Source organism: Fukomys damarensis, unplaced genomic scaffold, assembly GCF_012274545.1.
Source record: "Fukomys damarensis isolate Sample0158 unplaced genomic scaffold, DMR_v1.0_HiC HiC_scaffold_7, whole genome shotgun sequence".
Taxonomy (NCBI): domain Eukaryota; kingdom Metazoa; phylum Chordata; class Mammalia; order Rodentia; family Bathyergidae; genus Fukomys; species Fukomys damarensis.
The window spans coordinates 30,706,069-30,728,111 of record NW_022900919.1 but is presented as its reverse complement, the minus strand read 5'-3'; the positions used below and the strand labels follow the sequence as shown (position 1 = coordinate 30,728,111).

Here is a 22,043-nt window from a genome sequence, read left to right as displayed (position 1 = left end):
ACCCTGTGAGACCAGCAGGCACAGATGGATTCTGAGTCACCACACTATAAATCGACACACAGACAAACAATCAGAAATGCTTTAATTACCTCACTAATAATCAGGCAGACCCAAACTTACAAGCCTGAGTTTCAAGAAGCAGGTAGTGAAAGGCGTTTTATCACTTTTCTCTTACCAGCTATTGTCCTCTTACTGTAGTATTTAAAATATTTACATTTTCAATTTGAGAGGCCTTTCTTCCAATTCCAATTTGATTAGCTATATGCTAAGATATGCATATGCCCTTGACTGTTTTCATAATGTTCATTTTATTTTTATGGTTTTGGAATTAATTTTTCTTTGGGATTAATAAGTAGCATATATGTAGTACTTCCTCAAGATAAAATGCATCTATTGTGCATTGCAAACATATACTAATAAAAATAAGGGAGAAAAAATTTTAAAATGTTCACTTTATTAAAGCTCTCAAGAAAATGTTGCTGCAGCTTGTAAGTCTCCCTCCTAGAGTCTTGTCAAGTGTGAGATTAGCCAAAGCACCTCATCCTGAGAATTGAAAGTAAGTTTCCAGACCTCGGGTGCCCCGTTCTGATCACCCTGCAGCCATTGTGGGGTGGCAAACAGCTGGTCACCTGGCGCTGCTTGAAGAGCCGCAAATGGGCCATTTTCTGAATCCGATGCAAGCCTGAATTTTCGTAAGAAGATGAGTTCTACTGTTGATAAATTTATCTTCTCTGGAACAGAAACACACCTGAGTTCACTCAGAGCACAGCACCTGATCACCTCATATTGCACATGTGGGGGAAGTGTGCTCAGAGCCCCAGTGTGAGGGTAAAACACGTGGTCTTCCCTCACCAGCATGAGGTGGGTGTTCAGCAGGATCAGGGACTGGCACGGGGCACAGCTGGACTGGCCTTCAACTCTGACTGTTGTGTACAGCAACACCTGAACTTCTGCCAGAGAAGGGACATCGCCTTCCATATTTCCATGAAGAAAGTATATCATGTCAACCAAGGTACTCTGGAATTTGGAGGACAACTGAACCCCACTCGCCAAAGCTAAATCAGTGATTTCTGCTTTCCAATCAAGAGAGAGCTGAACCAAATCTTGCTGTAGCAAAGGATGGTTCATGAAAGCAGCAGCTTCATCCTCTGACTCCAGGACACACACGATGTCTCGGCAGAGCTGCTGAGAAAGGTTTTTGTTATAAGTGAATGCTGTGAGTAGGAGACCCTCTGTAGACCCCAGGAACTGGATACTCTGTCCACCAAAGCTGACTTGAATCTCATGCAGTCCAGAGAGAGGCAGAGCACAAAAGATGCTCATTGAGCTTGGGTGAGTTTCTGCCAGGGCCAAAGCATACAAAGCTGAGGGAATCAGGAGCAGGCACCCTGGCTGGGGCTCAGGGTCTGAGCAGTTGGCCACAGCCAGCCAGTAAATGCCCCTGATTTCTTTCATGCTGTCTAAAGGGCCAGATAGAACAGAAGCCACATGCTTTTGAAAGTCTCTGAAAGGACACACTTGCAAATTCAGCATGAGAGCTGGGAACTGCACAAGGGTCTGTATAAACACACAGCTCCCTCCAACATCTTCATACTTAGGGCAGAAAACTGAACTTGGTAAGGAGCCTGGTAAACCCTCAGCTGTGAAGGCAGAGGCTATATAAGGCATGGAGCGCTCCACTGGCACCAGGCTCCCTGGCTTTGCACTCCCACTTCCACCACCACCAATCTGAGTTCCAGGAATAGAGTGGGGTCCTGATGGTGCCATGTGCGACTCCAAGGGCATAGTCAGGGGCAGGTGCTTCAGCACCGGCAAGCCTCTGAAGAATGCTGACAGGTGTGAGGCAAGTCTACTTGGGGCACACAGACTCCCGACATGCATGGCTTGGCTGATCACTGCAGTGCCCACATGCAGCAGGTAATGACTGCTGTCTTTATAGAGGTCTGAGAACTTGTAAAAATATCCCAGACCACTGTTTCCTTCAGCCTTAAGATTTACTGGGGATGCTGCAGAGCTAATCTGTTCAGCAGCTAAAGCTTTCTTGTTTTGATTACCACAAACCATGGGAGACAGGCCACTATGAGGGGCACTGCCAGGTGCACACTCCTCCTGAGAAGCAGTGTCCGAGAGCACAAAGCAGAGAGCACCACTCAGCCTGACCTGATTGCTTCTGCTATCTGTAGATGCTTGTTGGAATGTGTGTTGCAGCCATGTCCAGCTGGACTCAGCTCCCAAGCTGTGCTCATCCTTGAGAGTCATTGGCTCATCAAGATTTTCTGATCCACCCTGAAAATACTCTGGAACAAAGTTGGTGTCACGTCTGTCAAGAAAAGTACTTTCAAGTAGATGAAGACTCTCTGGCTCCAGATGGTAACACTGCTCGGGGAGATCTTTGCAACCAGTGTCAGGCAGCTCCCTGGCCCCCAAGGACGGATCCCTTCCCTCCTGTGATGATTCCGAGGTTGGGAAGGATACTCTGGGGCCTGTGCTGCTCCCCACCAGGGGATGGTGCCAGTGGCCCCTCTGTGCCGCCTCTCTCCTCTCTTCTCTAATGACAACATGGGCAGTGTCAGTGGAGTCTTTGGAAAGAAGTGAGACAAGGCACCGTGCTGGCTGAGATTGCCTTTTCTGTTCAACATGTCAAAAAAGTTGAAATGGGCATGTAGTATCATTTCCTGTGATTCTTTTGCACATGATGATTCTTGTGATCACTGATTTCATTGGGTAGAGTAATTTAGAGGTTAAGTAGATCCCAAGCCATTGGTAGTGATTAACACATGATTTAAGAAGATCTAACATACACAGCCCATCAATATCCATATTATATATCTCATTAGTTGCTGAGCATTTGACACAAGTACATAGTACAGTATTGATCCACAGTATCCATTTCTTGGTCTAAGATTTTGTTTTCTCTAAAGTAAATTCTAACACTTTTGCATCTACGTTGTCCAAAATGCAAAATTATCAGGTCATAAATAATGAAAATCAGAAGGCAAGGCCAATAGAAATTCACAGGAATTCCAACCCAGGTTCACTTCTCCCCTTTTTGAGGTCTGTTTCCTGGGAATCCTTACTTGTACACTCCCTGTCAGGTCACCATGATTATGAAAGCTTGTTGCAGGCCTGTTATGTGCCAGGCAGCACGGACATAAAGACGTGGAGGGCAACACTGTGCTCTGCCTGGCATTACCTGTTCAGGAAATGGTGCCCAGAGGACACAATGTCATCACCAGGTGGTGACACAGTCAAGTAAGTTAAGCTCGTGGTAGAACATTCAACCTGGTGTTTCCTGTTCAGTAACATATGAATGAGTGTGGGAAGATTACTACAATTTAGCAGTTTTGTTCTTAAATTTAGGACTACACAGGAAGAACAGGCTTCACAGACCAAGAAAAACCAAGCAAAATTTTACAGACTACGCCCAAATAAATGTTAGTTTGACAATCCACAAGAAAAATAAGCTAATGAATTGAGAATACTTCCTTTGCACTACTTCCAACTCAAATCTATAAATGAAAAGGGTTTCTAAAACACAGAGAAGTACTCAGTTTCATTTAACCTCATATTTGATTATATAATTCTGCCTTTGAAATGCAGACCAAGGGAAAGGATACTGTTACAAAGGAAAACCTGGGCAAAGCTCCACCACAGCTACATGCCACTCAAGTGAAGCCAGAGTAGTTTTCAACCTGCAGGATCTCATTTAATTTTAAGTCCATATAATAGCTTGCCTTCCCCATTAGCCATTAATCTCACTGGGACTTCAAAATTCTAATTATGCAACTAAACATTAAGAAAATTTAATCACACAAGCATGCTATAATTTAAGCAACCCTATCAATCTGAAAAATCATTACTTACCTCATATTTTAGCTTACGCTGAATGGTGTCATTGTGAAGTTTCTCATTATCCTGAAAAGAAAATAAAAAGCCCTCTATATTAAATTATAGCATGTTCATAGAACATGATTCAATTAGAAGTATTGATTCAATTAGAAGTATTTAGAGGAACAAAATTCTAAAGAAACATACTTATCATTCAACAATAACAACCCTTGTATAGAATTTATATGCCCAAAGTAAACAGGACTCTATAGATCCATCTGCCCAAAAGAGAACTGAACTATTTATTCCTAATCTCAAAATTCTAAGAACAATATTATAAGGAAAAATTCTTTAGGATATTTCTTAATTTTTAGGTTAGAAAAGAATTATCTTTTTACAAGTTGATAATAATCAGCTTGTTGCAAATACATATTTCTCAAGGGGAAAATATATTTCTACTTTGAATAACTAATAAAGTAAATTAAATACTTATGGATATCGGCTGTATTTTGGGAGGAAACAGATAAATGTTACATGTAGAATGTTGTAAACCAAACAAAATAAACCATTTTAGGAGACTTTGTACTCACTTAAGATTTTTCTCAGAATTATAAAAGTGTAAAATAAAGTTTCTCTTAAATTAAAACTATTTATAAACTGTTAACCTCAGTCCAAGCAATATAACAGCCCACATTTGAATTTTCTAAGTGGCATTAATATAAGCCCCCACACTATCACCATGACCACTAACTTATCAACAAGGTCATTTTGAAAAGAAAATAGTTCTTTCTGCTCACCTTCGTTATATCTGCAGAAGTATTCCTAGAAATACCAACTGTGTGATGCAAACCCTGAAGACGTCTTTGGACTTCTTCTTCAATGTAAGCATTGATTCTGAAAGCCATGGAGACAGGACAAATTTGAACATCTCTAATCACACATGGTTACTATATGTCTCTCTTTATGATATCCCAACAATAGGAAGCTTTCTCATTCTAAATGCCAAACATCAAAACAATGTAGGATCATAATTCTCTTCCATCCAAGAAATCTACTGCCATATGTTCATTATGTTTTTTTTTTTTTCCCTAAAAGAGAACTGGATGAATAACACTATATTGAAGACTATGATGGAGACTAAGAGACTCCATTCAAACCTTTTCTGGATTCCTTCTTGGAAGCCTACTGCAGGAAAGGGGAAAATCATAGTTGGTGACTTGGGAAGTGCTATGAGTATCAGATCTGACTCTAAGACAACACTTGGTCTCCTCACATAGTAAAGGATGCTGTAAAAAAATAGCTATTTCTCAATCACAAGGTAATTTAAAAGGATTACAAAAAATAAAATTAAGGTGTACATACTACTCAGCTAGGAAAATGTCTTGGATTGTTGCATTGCTCCTGGCCTGGCTTGTCTCTCCAGCTGGGCTATCTGCTCTGGGCCACGGTGACCACATTTTAAAGATCTCCACCTTCCCAACTGCCTGGCACAGGGCGAAGGCAAAGGGGAAGTCAAAGACAACTGACTTCTAAGGCACTTAGCAAGGACTATCTTAACAAGAATTTTCCCCCACAGAATGTAAGTGAAGTTGTATGTATAACTATCAGTCCTAACCATCCCAGTGGATTTCAACCCAATCTCTGTCTGTCTTTGTCTTTCTTTCAGAAGAGCCAGTAGACTAGAATTTTAGTCACAACAAAAATCTTTCCCACAACCTAAGATTGCTCAAATGAATCCTGACTCAGATCTCCACCCCATTCCTCCAATTCTATGAGACACTGATTAGATGGGCTAAAATAAATGTGTTCCATATTTACATCTTAGCACAACCACTAAATAATTAATAATGTATTGCTAAACACATGCATAATCCTGTCAACAGTTTTTTCTGTATACTGACCAAGGGAGAATTTTCTAAAATGCTGAGTAAAGAGATTAATATTTTATATAAAATAGCTCAAATTAAGTATAGTATATACTCTCAGTTATTGAAAACAAATTCATGTACAACTGAACGTGAGACAAAACCATTCATAAATCATCTCCCCTGATCTTTGCTTCAATTTGAAACTAGCTCCCAGAAAACACAAATCCAAATTTAATGAGCACCAGAGGCTCATACCTTTCTGAGTATATTCTGATATCCAAACACTTATCTCCTAGTATACAGGATTGCCCAGTAGTTTGAAATGTCCCCATGATACACAGATGGGGATGGGGAGGAAAAGAATCGTTTTTTTAAAGTCAGAAAATGAGTAAATTGATTTATTTGAGCGCTGTAAGCCACAGAGTAATTCACAATGCCACCTAAGCTGAAAATCATTTTATTATATCATTAGATATACATTATGATCATTCTGAATACACTAGGGCAGATTTTATTATAAACTTCATCTATTTATAACTAATTAAAAATAAAGTAACTGTCAGCACAAGTTGCTCCTTGGTGTGACTGAACTAATTTCTATATCTGTGTTCTTTTCAACCTGGACTTGTACCACCTTATTCCAGATAAGCTGTTTCCCCGGAATGTTTAATTCTACCTTCTCATGTAGACTACCTGCACCAAGACTCCATGGATTTGCCTGACCAGTTCTCAGGTCCTCAGTTACCTTCCTGTGATCTTTCACCCCATCACTAGGCAGAAAGCAGGTGGCAAAGACAAAGTACTTCTCAGGCACAAGAAGTACCTCCATATATAAAGTAGCCTATGCAGGAACAATGGTACAAATTAGGCAGTGCAACCTCTCCCTTGAGAGCCCATGATAAGCTCTCTGTACAACACTGACCCTCACAGACCATTCACTTCAGTTGCTGGACTTCATGTTCTAATCTATAGAGACGGGGAACTATGTTAATTTATTCATCAGTGGCATTTCAGGAGCACATGCCTTGTAGGAGATAGTGTTTTGAAAAACATGACAGATCTAGACAAGAACTCTATGTGCAAAGAGCTTTAATGCCTAGTAGAAAAGGTGCTAAGTGGAGAATGATCTAATAAGAAGGGTGCAGAACAAGTGTTGCTAACATCCCAAAGTTGGAGTTTGACCAAGGGGAAAGATACTGTACTCCAAGCAAGTCCTTGGAAGTAGCTGTGCAGAATTCTGAGTTCTTTAACTCCTACTTCAACAAGGGGGGAGTTCTGGGATACCTACTAAGGTTCTAATAAATACTGTGGCTTGACAAGGAGATCTATGCTTCAAAGAGCTTCTGGAAACCACCAACTGAAAAGGAGCATCACTGTCAAGGCATTTCTAAGTTCACTCTTCAAAGACCAGGGGAATTGGAGAAGAGGCAGAAGATGGCCTGGGGAAAGAAAGCAGTATGAGCAAAAGAGCTCTTCTGAAGAAATCAACTTTTGCTAAGATAGAGGCAATGGAGAGATGAAGGAGGGTAGATGGACATAGGAAAGCAGGACGAATTCCATAAGAAATTAAAATGTCATGAATTGTAAAACCAAAATATTATTTCCAATGATAAACAATCTACCTAATATGAAGTCTACTGATACGATATCTATTAAATATGAGGCCATTTTCCAACTGACCCAGGCATGCTTCAATCTAGGGCCATCAGGCTAGATGAGGGCCATGTCTACCAGTAAATTTGGCCCTAGGGAATGTATGACCCAGTATCTCAAGGCTGCAGACCACTTGGTGTGTAAGCATGGCCAAGTTATTTCAGACTGGTTCTCAATTTAATAAAGGCTATCTATGAAGAACCATCAGCCAACATCATATTGAATGGCCAAAAACTGAAAACCTTCATGTTAAAATCAGGAACAAGACAAGGATGCCCACTATCTCCACTTCTCTTCAATATAGTTCTGGAAACATTAGCCACAGCAATTAGACAAGAGAAAGAAATTAAAGCAATAAAGATAGGAAAGGAAGAAGTTAAACTATCATTATTTGCTGATGATATGATACTCTACATTGAAGATCCAAAAAACTCCACCAAAAAACTTCTAGACTTAATTGACAGATTCAGTAGAGTATCTGGATACAAGGTGAATACCCAAAAATCAATAGCCTTTCTATACACAAATAACAGAAAGACGGAAAGAGAAATAAGGGAAAAAATTCCTTTTACAATAGCATCCAAAAAAATGAAGTATCTAGGAATCAATCTAACAAAAGAAACAAAAGATCTCTACACTGAAAACTATAGCACTCTGAAAAAAGAAATCGAAGAGGATATAAAAAAATGGAAAGATATCCCCTGCTCCTGGGTAGGAAGAATCGACATAGTGAAAATGGCCATACTACCAAAACTGCTATATACATTCAATGCAATGCCAATTGAAATTCCGACACTATATTTCACAGTACTGGAAAAAATAATCCAAAAATTCATTTGGAACCACAAGAGACCTAGAATAGCAAAAGCCATTATAGGCAACAGTCACATGGCACCAGGTGTAACAATTCCCAATTTGAAACTATACTACAAAGCCACTGTGATAAAAACAGCATGGTACTGGCAAAGAAATAGGCCTGAGGATCAATGGAACAGACTGGAAGACACAAAAACAAATGCAGATGTACTCAGCTACCTCATCTTTGACAAAGGAGCTCACCATCCTCAGTGGAGGAAAGATAGCCTCTTTAATAAATGGTGTTGGAAAAACTGGATGTCAACCTGCCACAGATTAAAATTAGACCCTTATCTTTCGCCATGCACTAAATTAAAATCCAAATGGATTAAAGATCTAAATATTAAAACAGAAACACTAAACTTGCTGGAAGGTAAGTTAGGCAGAACTCTTGAAGACATTGGCATAGGAAAAGACTTTATGAACAAATCCTCAGTAGCACGGGAACTAGCAGATAGAATCAACAACTGGGATCTCATCTTACTAAAAAGCTTCTGTACTTCAAAAGAAACCATCAGCAGAACTAAGAGACAATCTACAATGTGGGAAAAAATTTTTACCAGCTGTTCCTCAGACAAAGGACTATTATCAAGGATATATAAAGAACTCAAAACAATCAGTCCCCCCAAATATAAAGACCCGATTCAAAAATGGGCATCTGAAATGAACAGACATTTCTCAGGCAAAGAAGTAAAAGCAGCAAGAAAATATTTGAAAAAATGTTCCACATCACTGGTCATTCGAGAGATGCAGATGAAAACAACACTGAGATTCCACCTCACCCAACAAAGAATGGCTGCTATCAAGAAATCACACAATAACAAATGTTGGCGGGGTTATGGGGAGAAAGGAACCCTTCTCCATTGCTGGTGGGAGTGCAGACTAGTGCAACCACTATGGCAATCAATATGGAGATACCTCAAAGAGCTTGGACTGGAGGTTCTCTTATTTCTTTATGGATCAAACCAGAGAGTAACTAATCTCTTTTAATTCCTTCAGTTTCCCATATCAGAAATTCTAGCTTCAGATGCTGACACACCATGACATTGCTACCAGCAATCTGACGCTATATCCTGAAGATGAAAAGACAAGTTCTTAACTCTCAGAAATGAGATCATGTGGTCATCAGGTGGCAAGTATTCATGGTTTCCATAGGAGGCGATGCTCAGTTTAACACAGGCCTTCATGTGCCTAGTAATTAGCAAGCACTTCCTGAGCATCAATTTGCCAAGCACATGGTATTTTTAAAAGAGGTAAGAATATGTATAAAAGAGTGAAGTCAGGAATCCAGAGGCAACAGGATCTCATCCTGTTGCTGCAAGAAACAAACAGGTTATAAACAGGACAATAAGCAGTGTTCACAATAAAAGATACCCGCAAGACTTATTTAAAAGCATCTGTCAAGCTGAGATTGTAGAAATGACTTCACGGAGGAAATGGATTTGAGTGGGACCTTAGGAAGACTAAGATTTATATGAGTATCAAGGAATAAATAAGGCAACCAAATAAAGACATTTCACACAAAGAGCTGGTCAACCTATATAGCATCCACATGGTCAGTAGAGAAGAGGACAAAGTGGCTAAGAGACAGGTAGAAATAGACCTAGCCCAAGTTGCCATTCTGCCATTTCTGTGACCCTCATCCCCAGTGGCTTCATAACCACTGAAGGTTCAGTTTCCCCATCTGTTAAATGGGGAATGATGATGACACTCACTTTATTGGAATAGCAAATGACAACATATATATGGCACTTAAAATAGTTTGAGTTACATAGGATTGTTCCTCATGGTTGGCATCATGACTATTATTACATTATCAGGTAAGACAATATAATGAAATATGCATATGAACAGTTTTCCTGCTATAGTGACAGGAGGGCTTTTCTCCTAGGGCTGGCTGATGTGAGTTATGTGGGCAGCTGGAATGAGCAGGTGGTAGGAAGGATGACAGTAAAATGTATTAAACGCAGATCGTAAGGACTGAGAAGCCAATGGGAAAGCCAAGTTCAGTGTATTTCTGTCCAGTCTTAGCCCATACAAATTTAGTATTTTAGGAGAAGTTCACAAGGGGCCAAATGTCAGGTCCTTGCTTGGCTAGGAGAAATGAGAAAGAAAATGAAATCCGACAGAAACACCCAGAGAAAGCTGCAGGGGCCTCATAGACAGAGCAGAGAGCCTAGAATCCATTGGCCTGAATTAGATCTCAGCAAAGACTACTTCATCAGAAACCAAGAAGCTCACAGCCTCCTCTGTGTGGCTTCTGCGGGAATGTTGATGTTAGTTAATCTCCTCCAAGGAAATTGCAATTCTGCATTTGCTATGAGAGAGTATTAATACTAAATGGCTGGTTGACAAATGCTAGGGACATCAAGCTAAAAGCTCCTGCTGCACTCTTACTGTACACTGCAGGATACAAATTGAGAGCATGGCCTCCACTACTTTAAACTTCCTGGGGCTGGAGCTCTGTCCTGCAATTTCATTTACATAGCATACCTGTAATCATTTTCTTAAACCTCCAACATACTTCTCTGGAATAACAGCATTATGGTTTTTTCTTGTTATTTTGTTGCTGTTTTGACTGAAGAAATTACCGGGGAGTGATTATAAATATAATCCACAATATGAGCCCATCATTTAAAAGGAAGTCATCTTCACCTTTCAAGATAGATAATGTGGCAGAGGTTACAGTGATACCTTGAATACATCTTGTCATCAGCAGCTGACACTCTACTACACCTCTGCCAAAAATACCAAGCTGGGGTCTGGACCTCTGCTCAAGTTCTCTCTGGAGGTGCTGTGGGTAGAAGAGGGCAGCATTCTGGTCGCTGCTAAGGTCTCAATTTGCCAAAGGCTCTGGAGCTGGAAGACTTCACCCATCACACTGTATAAGGGTGAAGCCACCGAGGCCCTAGAGAAGAAAGATCTCACCTAAGGTCACCCAAATACTAAAGGGCTAGGCCAGGCTATGATTCTTCCTGTGGCTTTCCAGACTGGGGGACGTCTACACACCCAGTGGCCGTCAGCCCTTCTTGGAGGGAGTGCCTTGGTATCATGTCTGCAGGGCTCTCAGAAGAGGTATGCTCAAATTCTCAGATACAATGTATTTCTTCATTTTGAGAACCTACTATCTCTTAAGTACAATGACAGGGAACAGGTGCAGAAAGGTAAAAATTCCTTCCTTACTATCAAGAGTAGTAGATTACTTAGATTTTTCAGAACACCAACAATAGTATCCATGTATCACCAAACATGGCTACATATTCCACTGTGTTTGGGATTATCTGGAGAGTTTTTTCAGTTGGTTTTAGTGAGACATGGTATCACTTTGTCATCTAGCTTGGACTCAGACTCAATCCTCCTGCCTCAGACTCACATGTGCTAAGATTAATACAGAGTCCTGAGGTTCTGTTTCAAATACTGTGAATCAGTGTGGTGGGAGAAGTGTAAGACTCCAGTTCTCCCCCGGCCCTGGGACCCTGTATACTATACATAGTTCGTGGACTTTGATATGATGCTTTACTAGTAAATGCTGGTCGGGGAGATCTGACAACTGGTGAGGAAGGGCAGCAATGGGGAGAAGGAAAGAGATGAGGAGGTAGGAAGTTAAAGAGGGAGAGAAGGAAAGAGAGCAAGGGGGAAGAGCAAAGGAATGGAAAATAACAGGGAACGTAAGGAGATAAGAGGGAGAGGAGAGGACAGGAAAGGAAGGAGGATGGAAGTGAGAAAGAGGGGTGAAGGGTGAGAAAGAAAGGGGAACCAGGCTGATGCTTTGTCACTCTTCTGCATTTATCAAACCACTATGCATCCCACAGGTCAGGGGAGAAATGGACAAGGGTTTTGTGTGTGCAGTTTTTGTTAGGCTGACAATTCTAAGAGAAAGACCTTATAGAGAAATAAAAGAATATTTAGGTACACTTTTCTCGAGTTTCATAAAGTAACCATTTGCCTATATACTAGAGAATAGAAAAGCTAGAACTGCTCTCTTGAATAGGTGGTGAGGTACGTAACACAAGGCGTGGAAAGGAATAATGCTTGGCTCCCACTGTACACCGCAGTCTCCCTTCCTGCGTCTCACCTGTCCCGGTCCTTTTCCAGGTTCTGATGCTCAGCTCCCAGCCCAGCCGGGAGCTCCAACTGCTCACTGCTGCTGCTCTGCTCAGCCAGCTTCTGCCTCTGCTCCTCACTGTCTGGACCCAGGGCCAAGGGCTGCTGCAGGGCCAAGTGCCTGCGCCGCAGCTTGGCTACTGCCTGCTCCAGCGCTTCTCTCTGCTGCTTCTCCTCAGACTCCAGAATCTCCTTCTCTTTTCTTCTCACTGTCTCTTCTTGTCTTGCAACATTGGTGGTGAATTCGAAGGTGGCCTGGAGCTGCTGCAGCTGGTGTGCACTGGCTTGGTGCTGAGCAAGTCGCTCTTCTTTTTCTTCCATCTCTTTTTCCACTTGATACACAGTGTTGTCTAAGCTAAGCGGGCCATGGTCAAGGACTTCAAGTGCTCTCCGCTTTTCTTCCAACAGGGCTGGCAGGTGATTCTGCAGGAGGTCCTGTAGCTGGCATTCTTTATACCGCAGCCTGCATTCTGCTGCCTTTATTTTCTCTAAATCATGAGCCACACGGGAGATACTTGGGCCACTACCATCATTTTGTGCTAACAATCTACAGTCCACGTCCTTTTCACACTGTAAATAGTGCAGGGCTTCCTGTTCTTCCTGGACTTCTTTACTCAGGAGGTCTTTCTGCTGGGCCAGCTTCTGCTCCGAGGTGGCCAGCTGGACAAGCTGCTTTCTCTTGAACTCTAAGAAATGTAGCTGGGCCCTGTCCAGCTCCTGGCTGCCAGTGTCCCCTGAAGCCAGAGCCTCTCTGGCCTGAAGCAGCATGGCCCAGATGCCTTCAAGCTCTTGCTTTTCCTCCTCAGCCTGCAGGACCTCGCCATGCAACAGTGGGGCCATCTCCTGCCTCTCCCGCAGCTGCTCCTCCCGCTGTGCCACCAGCAGCACCTGCTCCTTCTCCTGCTCCTCCAGCCTCTGCTTCTCCAAGGCCAGCTTGGTCCACTGCTCATTTTTTTCCTGCTGCAGTCGGCCCAGCTCCTGGAATATTTCCATCTTCTCAGGCTGCTCACTGCTGCTGAATTCCTGAAGCCAACGGAGAAAGCTCTCTTCCTCCTGTCGCCTCTTCTGCAGCTCCATCTCCTGCTGCTCACGCAGCCTCTCCTCCTCAAACTTTTCCTTCTCAGCAAGCAGGTCCTTGAGCTTGTTCTCAATGTGGAAGCTGCGGCGTTTGAGGCTTTCCTCCTGCTTGCGAATCTCACGCTTGACGATTTCGGTCTCCTTGCGCTGTGTCTCCACCTCCTGCTGCATGCGCTCCAGTGCTGCCTTGTCCGACTTCTGCTTTTCCTCCATCTCTTCTATCAGTTTCCTGCAATGCAATTGCAGACTAATTATTGGTTTACTACATTCAAATGGTGTTTTAATTTTTCCCTAGCTGGACCATTCTGAAAATGCATATGCAACATAAAGACAAACCCTTCATTAAAATAACACAGTAAGGGCCTTTCCTTCAAGTTTTCAGCAATGTGCTCTTCAATTTTTGTACTTTAACTGTCCAATATATGATCCAGCTACTCTCCTGAAGTAGCCTCTGATATTATTTTTTGTGGAACCTACAATCATAATATGTTATGCATGATATAATTTTTAAAAACCCTGAGTCCAACGAGAAAGAACCACGTCCAATTTAAATTTAAATTTAATGTGAATAATTTTATTCAGCCCAAAGAGTAAATCTGAACAGAAGTTCAGTTACAAGATGATAATAAATAAAAATGCTACATGGTCTTCAACTCAGTGGGGTCAAATGTCAAAGCCAAGACAATTGACAATTCATTGATTCAGCTCAACTAACTAAATGCTACTTAGCACTTGCTCACCAAATGGCTCAAAATATTACTTTATGGATGGATGTATAACACTGAAAATAACTGGAATTCTCATTAGAATATTCAAATGCATGATGCTGGCAGTGATATGCTAGGTCTTCTCTCCAGGTACAAACAACCTCAGGGTGCTAATTCAAGTTTTAGGGGTCAGGATGGCCCCTAGAGTAACAATATGAACAGGAGGTGTACGTATGGATGGCATCCATCTCCCGACAACGAAACATATGTCCTGTATGATGTCTGAAACTAAATGTATTAATTTGTGATATTTATGCTTCAGATTCTAGAAAATAAGTTTAGTTTGAAGATCTCTATGGCTTAGCTTCTACTCCAATACCTACACTTTGTCTACTTCTTAGCTTGTTAAATGGGACAGAATAAAGAAAAGGAGAAAATACAGTTTTATCAAGCAAAGAGAAGTTCGTAACAAAGAACTGTCCAAGTTAAACAGCCAGACCAGACACACATGCACACACAAGCAAACAATATGCAGAGTTATAATGAAAAATATAAATGAAACAACAACAATATTGGAAAGTGTTTAAAAAATGGAGAGTCAGGTAACAAGGGAAATTCTTTTGACTTTGCATAAAACCTTCAGTCTATTCTTTTTGTCTTAAAAAAAAAAAAAAAAAAAAAAAAAAAAAAAAAGCTCAAGCAAGCATGAGGATGTAGCTCAGTGATTCTGCCGCCTGCCTTGCAGGCACAAGGTCCCAAGTTTGATCCCAGGTACCAAAAAAGAAAAGGAAGAAAAACAAACAAATATTATTTATTTGATGTAGGAAAGTGTTATATCATTGACTCTATTCTCCTATTCTTACAAGGATGTGAAGATAAACTGTTGAAGAAATTTAAACATGAAGCAAATTCAACCAGTTCAAAAGAATTTACTAGCACAACAAACAGATAAATATAGTAGTAGGAAAGAGAGGAACTGAAACAGATGCAGGGGAGGAGGATGCAGGCTATTCACTAGGGGACCGGCAAACCTTGAGCTCTGCACACCTTACCTCTTACTTTCTAATTTTTCAAGTTCTTCACGCTGTTGTCGCTCAAATTCAAGTCTAATGAAATGAAAATAAGTCAGTTTTCTGAAAGAGCTTTTATCTTTCACTTTTTATACAAAATCATACATTCCAAATAGCAATTATTTCTTAACTATTATTTTTAATTACCATGGATTAGCAAGTTTAATATGCATTCTTTGCTGTATGACTATGATTAAAAATTAGACATACTTCCGGATGCATGAACTCAGACTAAAAAGGATAAATATGACTTGAAGAAAAACAAACAAAATGTTACTATAGCTTGAAAAAACAGAGTTATACATGATTTCTAGATAACAAGCGCATCTATTCCATGCAGCTTAGTCACTTTTGAGTATAAAAAAATGAAGAATCTCTACCTTAGACAGATGGGTCCTTTAATAGGGAAAAAACTGCCAGGAGGTAGAAAGAGAGAGACCAGAGACATCAGTTAAGAAAACAATTTAACAGGAGGAAACATCAGGAGAAAAGCAGTGAGGTACTTAAAAGACAATAGCCATGCACAAATCGAAAGGTCTTTTGCTATATATCACATTTCCAAATCCACGAAGCAAGCCCTTCAAAAAGTTAGCTCTGTTATGTTTCACACATTTTTCATGATAATCACAGTACTGATAATAACTAAGTAACAGTAATAATCATGAACAGCATATAGGTAGTTAAGCTGCTTATACATTCATCAAGATCCTCCTATAATTAGTAACTAGGTGACACAGGCCTTCCTGTATTGAGATTGTGAACAGATTTATACAATGGTAACAAAATAAAAGGAGGCAGATTTTTGGGAATCTTAATTAGTTAAAATATTGATAACACATACTCACTTCCTAAACACTTGATTTGATTATTGCAAAGCTGCACTATTCCTGTTAAATGGCATGAACTATAATTTTTCAGTTTATACGTTTTCCTGTGTCATAAATAGAAGATACAGCTGAAAAGCTGATCTATGTCAAATCCACTATATTTGATTTCCTTGGATAAAGTGAAAATTCAAATTGATAAAGAAATTACTGTTATAATGACTAACAAATGCTTTCACAGGATCTCTTTTCATTTTAATTTGGGCTGAGAGTAAGAATAAGATGCCTGATGGCTCTTATAAGCAAAGCAGAGTACCTATGTCAGTGGTGGCAACGTACGGCACAGGTGCTGCAATGTGCTGTTTGTGTCATCGAAAGCTCTGAAAAGTTCACCACCACCAGTCTATGACTTGGCAAGTGCAGGGCCAATCTTCACATCTTATCTTCATTTTAGATCCACTTGCACATTCTTAAGGTAGCAAATTATATCTCTATTTTACAGATGATAAACCCAAAGCTTGGATATTTTAAACAATTTGCTGAAGGGTCGTCATCAAGATAAAATTTGGTGAAGTCAACTTTACAACACACTACATACAATCCCCAAAGTAACCTCTATTGACTCATTTTGTAGCAGTGCTCAAGTCATCATAGAAAATGAACTAAAAGTGCTAAATCCTTATTTGAAATTTGTTATTTAGAGTTGTATTTATCCCACTGTCAAATGAAAATAACCTGGAGCTTACTGTAGACAATGTCATCCATGTGAAATCAGTCACATCAATATAGTACAAAAAGCTTTTTCTGCCCATAAAGCTCAGCCCATATGCCATTACATTAAGTATTGGGCTTCATTAAAATTTAAAAGTTAAAATGATTATACTCTTCTATTTAATAGAATTCTGGAAAACTTCATAATTCATTATTTTCAGACCCCATATTTTCATAGTCAAAAAGGGGTACTTTTTCATAGTGAAAAAATATTACTGGGGGCCAGAGATTTAGCTCAGCGGTTCGGTGGCCTGCTTCACAAGTGCAAGGACCCAAGTTCAATCCCCGGTACCCCCCCAAAAAAAGTTACTGGATAAAATACTTTTAAAACTAGGGAATTTCCCTAATGGGATTGTCATTATTCTCAATTTTTGTCCTATGAACAATCGCCCAATGGATCCATCAGTAGATGCTGCTTTGACAATGTCACATGTACATGGCTATAAGGCAAATGGCACACTGAGAGTTGGGAATTTGGGTGAAAATCCATTATCTGAGGCTTGTTTATAGCATGGTTCTTATTTACATCAGGTTCTGAAACTCGGCACATACTACTTTCCCTCTGTCTCCCAACCCTGGTGAGGCTTAGGGTATGTGAGTAGCAGAGGGAGGGACCCAAGTCCAAGTTTGGTGCTAAAATCTACATCTCTGACCACTGTACTTGTTAGGGAGCTTCATGGCCTCAAGGAGGTCATAAAATCTATAACGCCTCCCATGACACTTAACTGAACTCTTACTTTTTCAATGAGTAGAGAAGTGAGGCAATGAGCTATGTGAAAGGATATAGCAGTCTGTAAGAAAGATGTGGCTCCTTCCTGTCCTAGTCTGTGACAGTTAGTATGCCACATTCAGAGATGGGTACCAATCCCAGAATGCAAAGTTTCTGTTTCTACATCCTACCTGTGACATTCTTTCTGTGGCAGGATATAAGAACTCAATAAAGCCAAATGAAACCAGATTCTGGACTGTGGTGGGTAAGACATGAAGCTCAAAAGAACAACAGAAACCAGAGAGTGAAGGGCCTGAGAAGTGAAGATTGTGAATTTGAGCCTAAACATAGTAGTGTGTGTATCTTGGACAGCACTGCTGAAGAGTACATGCAAAGGGGAACAGATGTGAAGGGAGCAATATGGGATTCCAGGATACAAATTAGGAAGCCACTTTAGTGTCTTAAATAAGAGTCAGTGGAGGCAGGACCCGAGACAACCAAGGCAAAGAAATGAAGGCTTTTCTGATATTCAAGAGACTATGTTGACAAATTTTGATAACTGGTTGGATTTTCATAGGGGTAGAGACAAAAAAGGAAGTGTGAAAGATGAGCCTTGGTTTTCTGGCCAGGTTAGAGAAAGGATGGAAAGATGGACTGTAACTGCCCAGAGTCCAGCAGGTCTGATACAAACTCCAGTGGATATGAGACTTTGTATCAAGTAGCTAACCTTGGACATTTTCATGGAATTTAAAAAACAAGCCCTACCTCAGAGTGTCATAGCCAGGATTAGATGAGATTAACACCTGTAAAATTTCTGTATGGCTCCTGCTTGCCCTGGGTGTCACACGTCACCTTTAAATTGAGGGACACTCTCAATGTAATGAATGGCACAGTGAGATAGAGAGAGTTAAGGAAGGTGGTCATGGAGGAAAGGAAGCAGTGATAGCTGTCCAGTGCATGTACCAAGGTGGTAGGGACCAGCTAGGGGTTAAATCCACCAAAGCTACCTACCAACTCACTCCACATCTGGCACTGCTCAGATTACTCTGCATTTACTTTCCATACTGACCCTATCCTCCCTTTCAGGCGAGCTCCATTTCACATGCATTCAATCCAATGATGCTAAAGGGTCATCCCAAATGTGATGTTCAGCAGGAAGGGTAAAATTGACAATGATCTGGCATTCAAGCCCTTATTAAAGCTGGAGATTCAGATTTGGGATTTATAGCAGTTGAAGCCACAGAGTGGGAGAGGTTAACCAGAACAGGTGGACAGAATGAGAAGTCTGAAAGCCCGTAAGTACTGCAGACACTGGTGAAGACACTGGTGGAGAAGAATTAGCTCTCAAATGAGGATGGGGTGTGAACAGTCGGAGAGACAGAAGGGCAGGAAAAGGGAGGCACATGTAAGCAGAGTGAAGAGGAGGTTTCAACAATGAGCCAGTGGTACTAAGTGATAAAGGAATATTAAGTAAAATAGGGCCCAGGGAGTACCCTCTGAATTTAGAACACGGTGATCACATGGAGTGACCTGTGTCAGGCTGAGGTCAGCCTTTCAGTGAGCTGAGGAGTGAGCACAGGAAGATGCAAATGATGAGTACAATATAACGGAGGGCTTCCTCAATGGTTATAGCTGTGAAGGGAGGGGAGGTGGTAAATTTATGAGGCTGATGTTCTTTTTAACAGATGAAAGACACATATGCCTTATCTGACCCTGGGATAAACAAGGTAGGAGAGAGGGTCACGGTAGAAAAAATAGGAATAGGCTCTCATCTCAGATGGAGAGAGGGCTTTGAGAAGGCAGAAGTTGGTAGAACACAGCTCAGGGTAAAGGCTTTCCTGCAGATTAAATCCTGGCTTCTGCACAACCATGGAAGAATCTCTTAACTTCCCTAATCCTCAGTTTTCTCAAAATATAGACTCAAAATAAGACTGGTTCTCCCTAGGTGCCAATGAGAAGACAAATGTGAATAAATTCTACAAGCTCTCAGTTTTACGGGTGGGTGCAACTATTCGGAGAAAGGCAATTACGAGCTCTGCCCCCGGGACAGGAAAGGGCCTTCCCTGTAAAGTAGACTTGGGATGTCAGGGTGTTGTTCTCTTAGGCTTCTGTATTCTGTGAGGTCAGAAACAAGGGTCCTCTGTTACAAGCAAAGAGAGATGGTCTTGCAGGGATTTGGGGATATTATTTGCAATAGGTGAAAGGGCTTGTGGCCCAAAGAACCGATAAAGAAAATGAGAAAAGAAAAAAGCCAACTGGGCATGCATGATTCAGGCTTTGAGACCATTAATTTACAGAGGCACAGATCTTTATGCTGACGTGCTCTTCTCTTGTAGCACTGAGCTAAGATGCCTGGACAATGACTCAGGGATGACACAGCTGTGCCTCCAGAACTGGGACTCTGGCAGGTGACAAAAAAAAAAAGGAAGGACCAGTTGAGGATTCAAGAAGAGCAGAGCTCAATACTGGTATAAGGAATTGATTAGGTATTGAATAAGGAACTAAATGAAAACAGAACAAGTCTGAAAAGAGAGAGCAGGAAATCAAAGAAGTCTCAGGATGAAGCAAGTACTACCTTAGTAATTAGGTTGCAGGATCAGTTACTCATACAGAATCACCCCAAATAGCTGCAAAACTTAGGAGGGGAAAGACATTGGAGGAAATATCTGGAAGGAGAGTGACAACAGTAAGGAAAGGCAAAGAGAGGGACAGGCAGATGCCACAGGTGAGCGGTGCTTGCTAGGTCAGAGGAGAGGATGGTCTGGACCCAGTATGTAGGAGACCTAAGGGCCTGTGACCCCTGACCCTTCCTCAGGGAGGTGTTTTCAGCCTAGAACATTTAATTAGGGTGGATAAGGAGATGCTTGGATCAATGGCAGCTGTGAACCCCACAGGCTGGAAGCCATAGCTTTGGGTAGGATCTATGGAAATGTGAAATGCTAAATCAAAAAATCAGAGACCCATTTTAATTCTTAATGAAGAGCTGTGATTTCATTTCTATGACCTATTTCTAAACAGAGCTTGGCTGTTTTCTACTGAAAGCCTTTCATAAATAATGAATGCCAACCCCGCCCCCAAAATAGGAGTAGCAATTTAAAAATAAACCAACAAAAAAATCATAAAGATGCCAGTCTTAAAGAAAAGCCACAAACAATTATGAGAGTCATAATTACACAGTTAGGGATGGTATTTCAAATGAAGTGATGTGAGCTGTTGCTAATAACCACATAACTTCTCTTAAGTAGTACATATCTACTAATTATATTTTTATTTTTATTTATTTATTTTTGGTGCTGGGTATCGAACTTAGGACCTTGTCCTTGCAAGGCAGGTGGTGGCACCACTGAAGTAAATACCTGGCCCTACTAATTATATTTTTAAACTCATTTCTTTCCATACCACATGATAACTATATACACAGAAAGCCACAATAGATTATAAAATATAAACGCGAGTGTGTCAGGATCAAGTAAACTATATCAACTGTAATTGTATTTGAAAGCAGCTTCATTTAAAATAAGTACAATTCACTATTTTACTTTACTAGAATTATCATGGCTCCAAATGCTAATTTCCCAAATGTTATAATTAAAATGAAAACCACAAAAGGGTGTTATTTTTGCAGCCGTTTTTAGCATTTTAAAATGATATTTGAAAGTATACATACTTTGTTAGGTCCAACAGAAAAGCACAGCACATGGCCTATTTTTATCAGAAATAATTTCTTTTCATTAAGAGACATCTAGCAGTTTCCTCGTATAAGGACAAATCTTGCAATTTACATTTCTTTTATTATGAAAAATGCAAAAAGTGAAGGGGTAGCAATTTCTCAGCTCACACCATTACACTGAAAGTGAGGTTGATTAAAATAAAACTTAAATGAACTGAAAGGAAAAATAGTTCCACCTTTATGTTATCCTCATGGTGATCGGCTGAGTGCCTCTGATGCCATTTTGCTTCCTAAAAGCAGGAAGACATCTAGCCATGCCCACAAGCACTTGTGGTAGGTGCTGTAGTGGGGTGGATAGAGAATGTGACAGAATTACGCCCAGACTAAAAGTGCCCCACCAGGTAATAGAGGTAAGCAGCTGAGTCCTACAGGTGGTCTCAGTGGGTTGTATGATCAGATAAGGGAAACATTATTTGTCGATGGGTAGGCTTGGTTTTTCATGACCTTTAGGTTACAGTAAATGTAGGGCTATCTTTTGTGGGCATATGACTCATACAGATGTAAAGGGTCTGAGCTCATATGGGCCCCACACTGATGCTCTGCTGTTACTATCTTGAAATTCATAATATTAGAAATTCATAATAATGGAATAATATGGATAGTAATAGTGGATCCTGCAAAGGACACTCATTTCTTATCACACATGTCATCTCTGAACTAACTCTGGACTCACTGCCTGGAGTGTTTGGTTGTGTTCCCTGAATTAGAACCAGCCTGGAACAAAATGGAAGCTGGTTGGCGGGAGCTCCCGGCCTGCGCGACAACAGACCCAGGAAGGACCCAAGGACCCCAGAGGGGGTTTTTTTCAGCTGCCTGCCTGCCTGCCTGTCTGCGATCACCCGGCGGC

At 40.9% G+C, this 22,043-nt stretch overlaps 1 protein-coding gene across 13 annotated transcripts in view; it reads right to left on the bottom strand.

Annotated features, from left to right (window-relative positions):
* The window catches only part of Kif16b (kinesin family member 16B), a 486,842-nt gene that overhangs the window by 292,701 nt on the left and 172,098 nt on the right, over window positions 1-22,043 (bottom strand). For 7 of the 13 annotated variants that reach the window (XM_010634116.2, XM_033761168.1, XM_010634117.2 and 4 more), the window contains exons 18-22: window positions 15,543-15,575; window positions 15,145-15,198; window positions 12,280-13,614; window positions 4,626-4,722; window positions 3,865-3,915 (exon numbers count right to left, since the gene is read on the bottom strand). In XM_010634116.2, the coding sequence (XP_010632418.1) occupies window positions 3,865-3,915; window positions 4,626-4,722; window positions 12,280-13,614; window positions 15,145-15,198; window positions 15,543-15,575 (1,570 nt within the window). Of the gene's footprint in view, window positions 1-193; window positions 2,629-3,864; window positions 3,916-4,625; window positions 4,723-12,279; window positions 13,615-15,144; window positions 15,199-15,542; window positions 15,576-22,043 lie in introns of those variants that run through there. The other 6 variants (XM_010634114.2, XM_010634113.2, XM_010634110.2 and 3 more) reach the window with 5 other exon arrangements.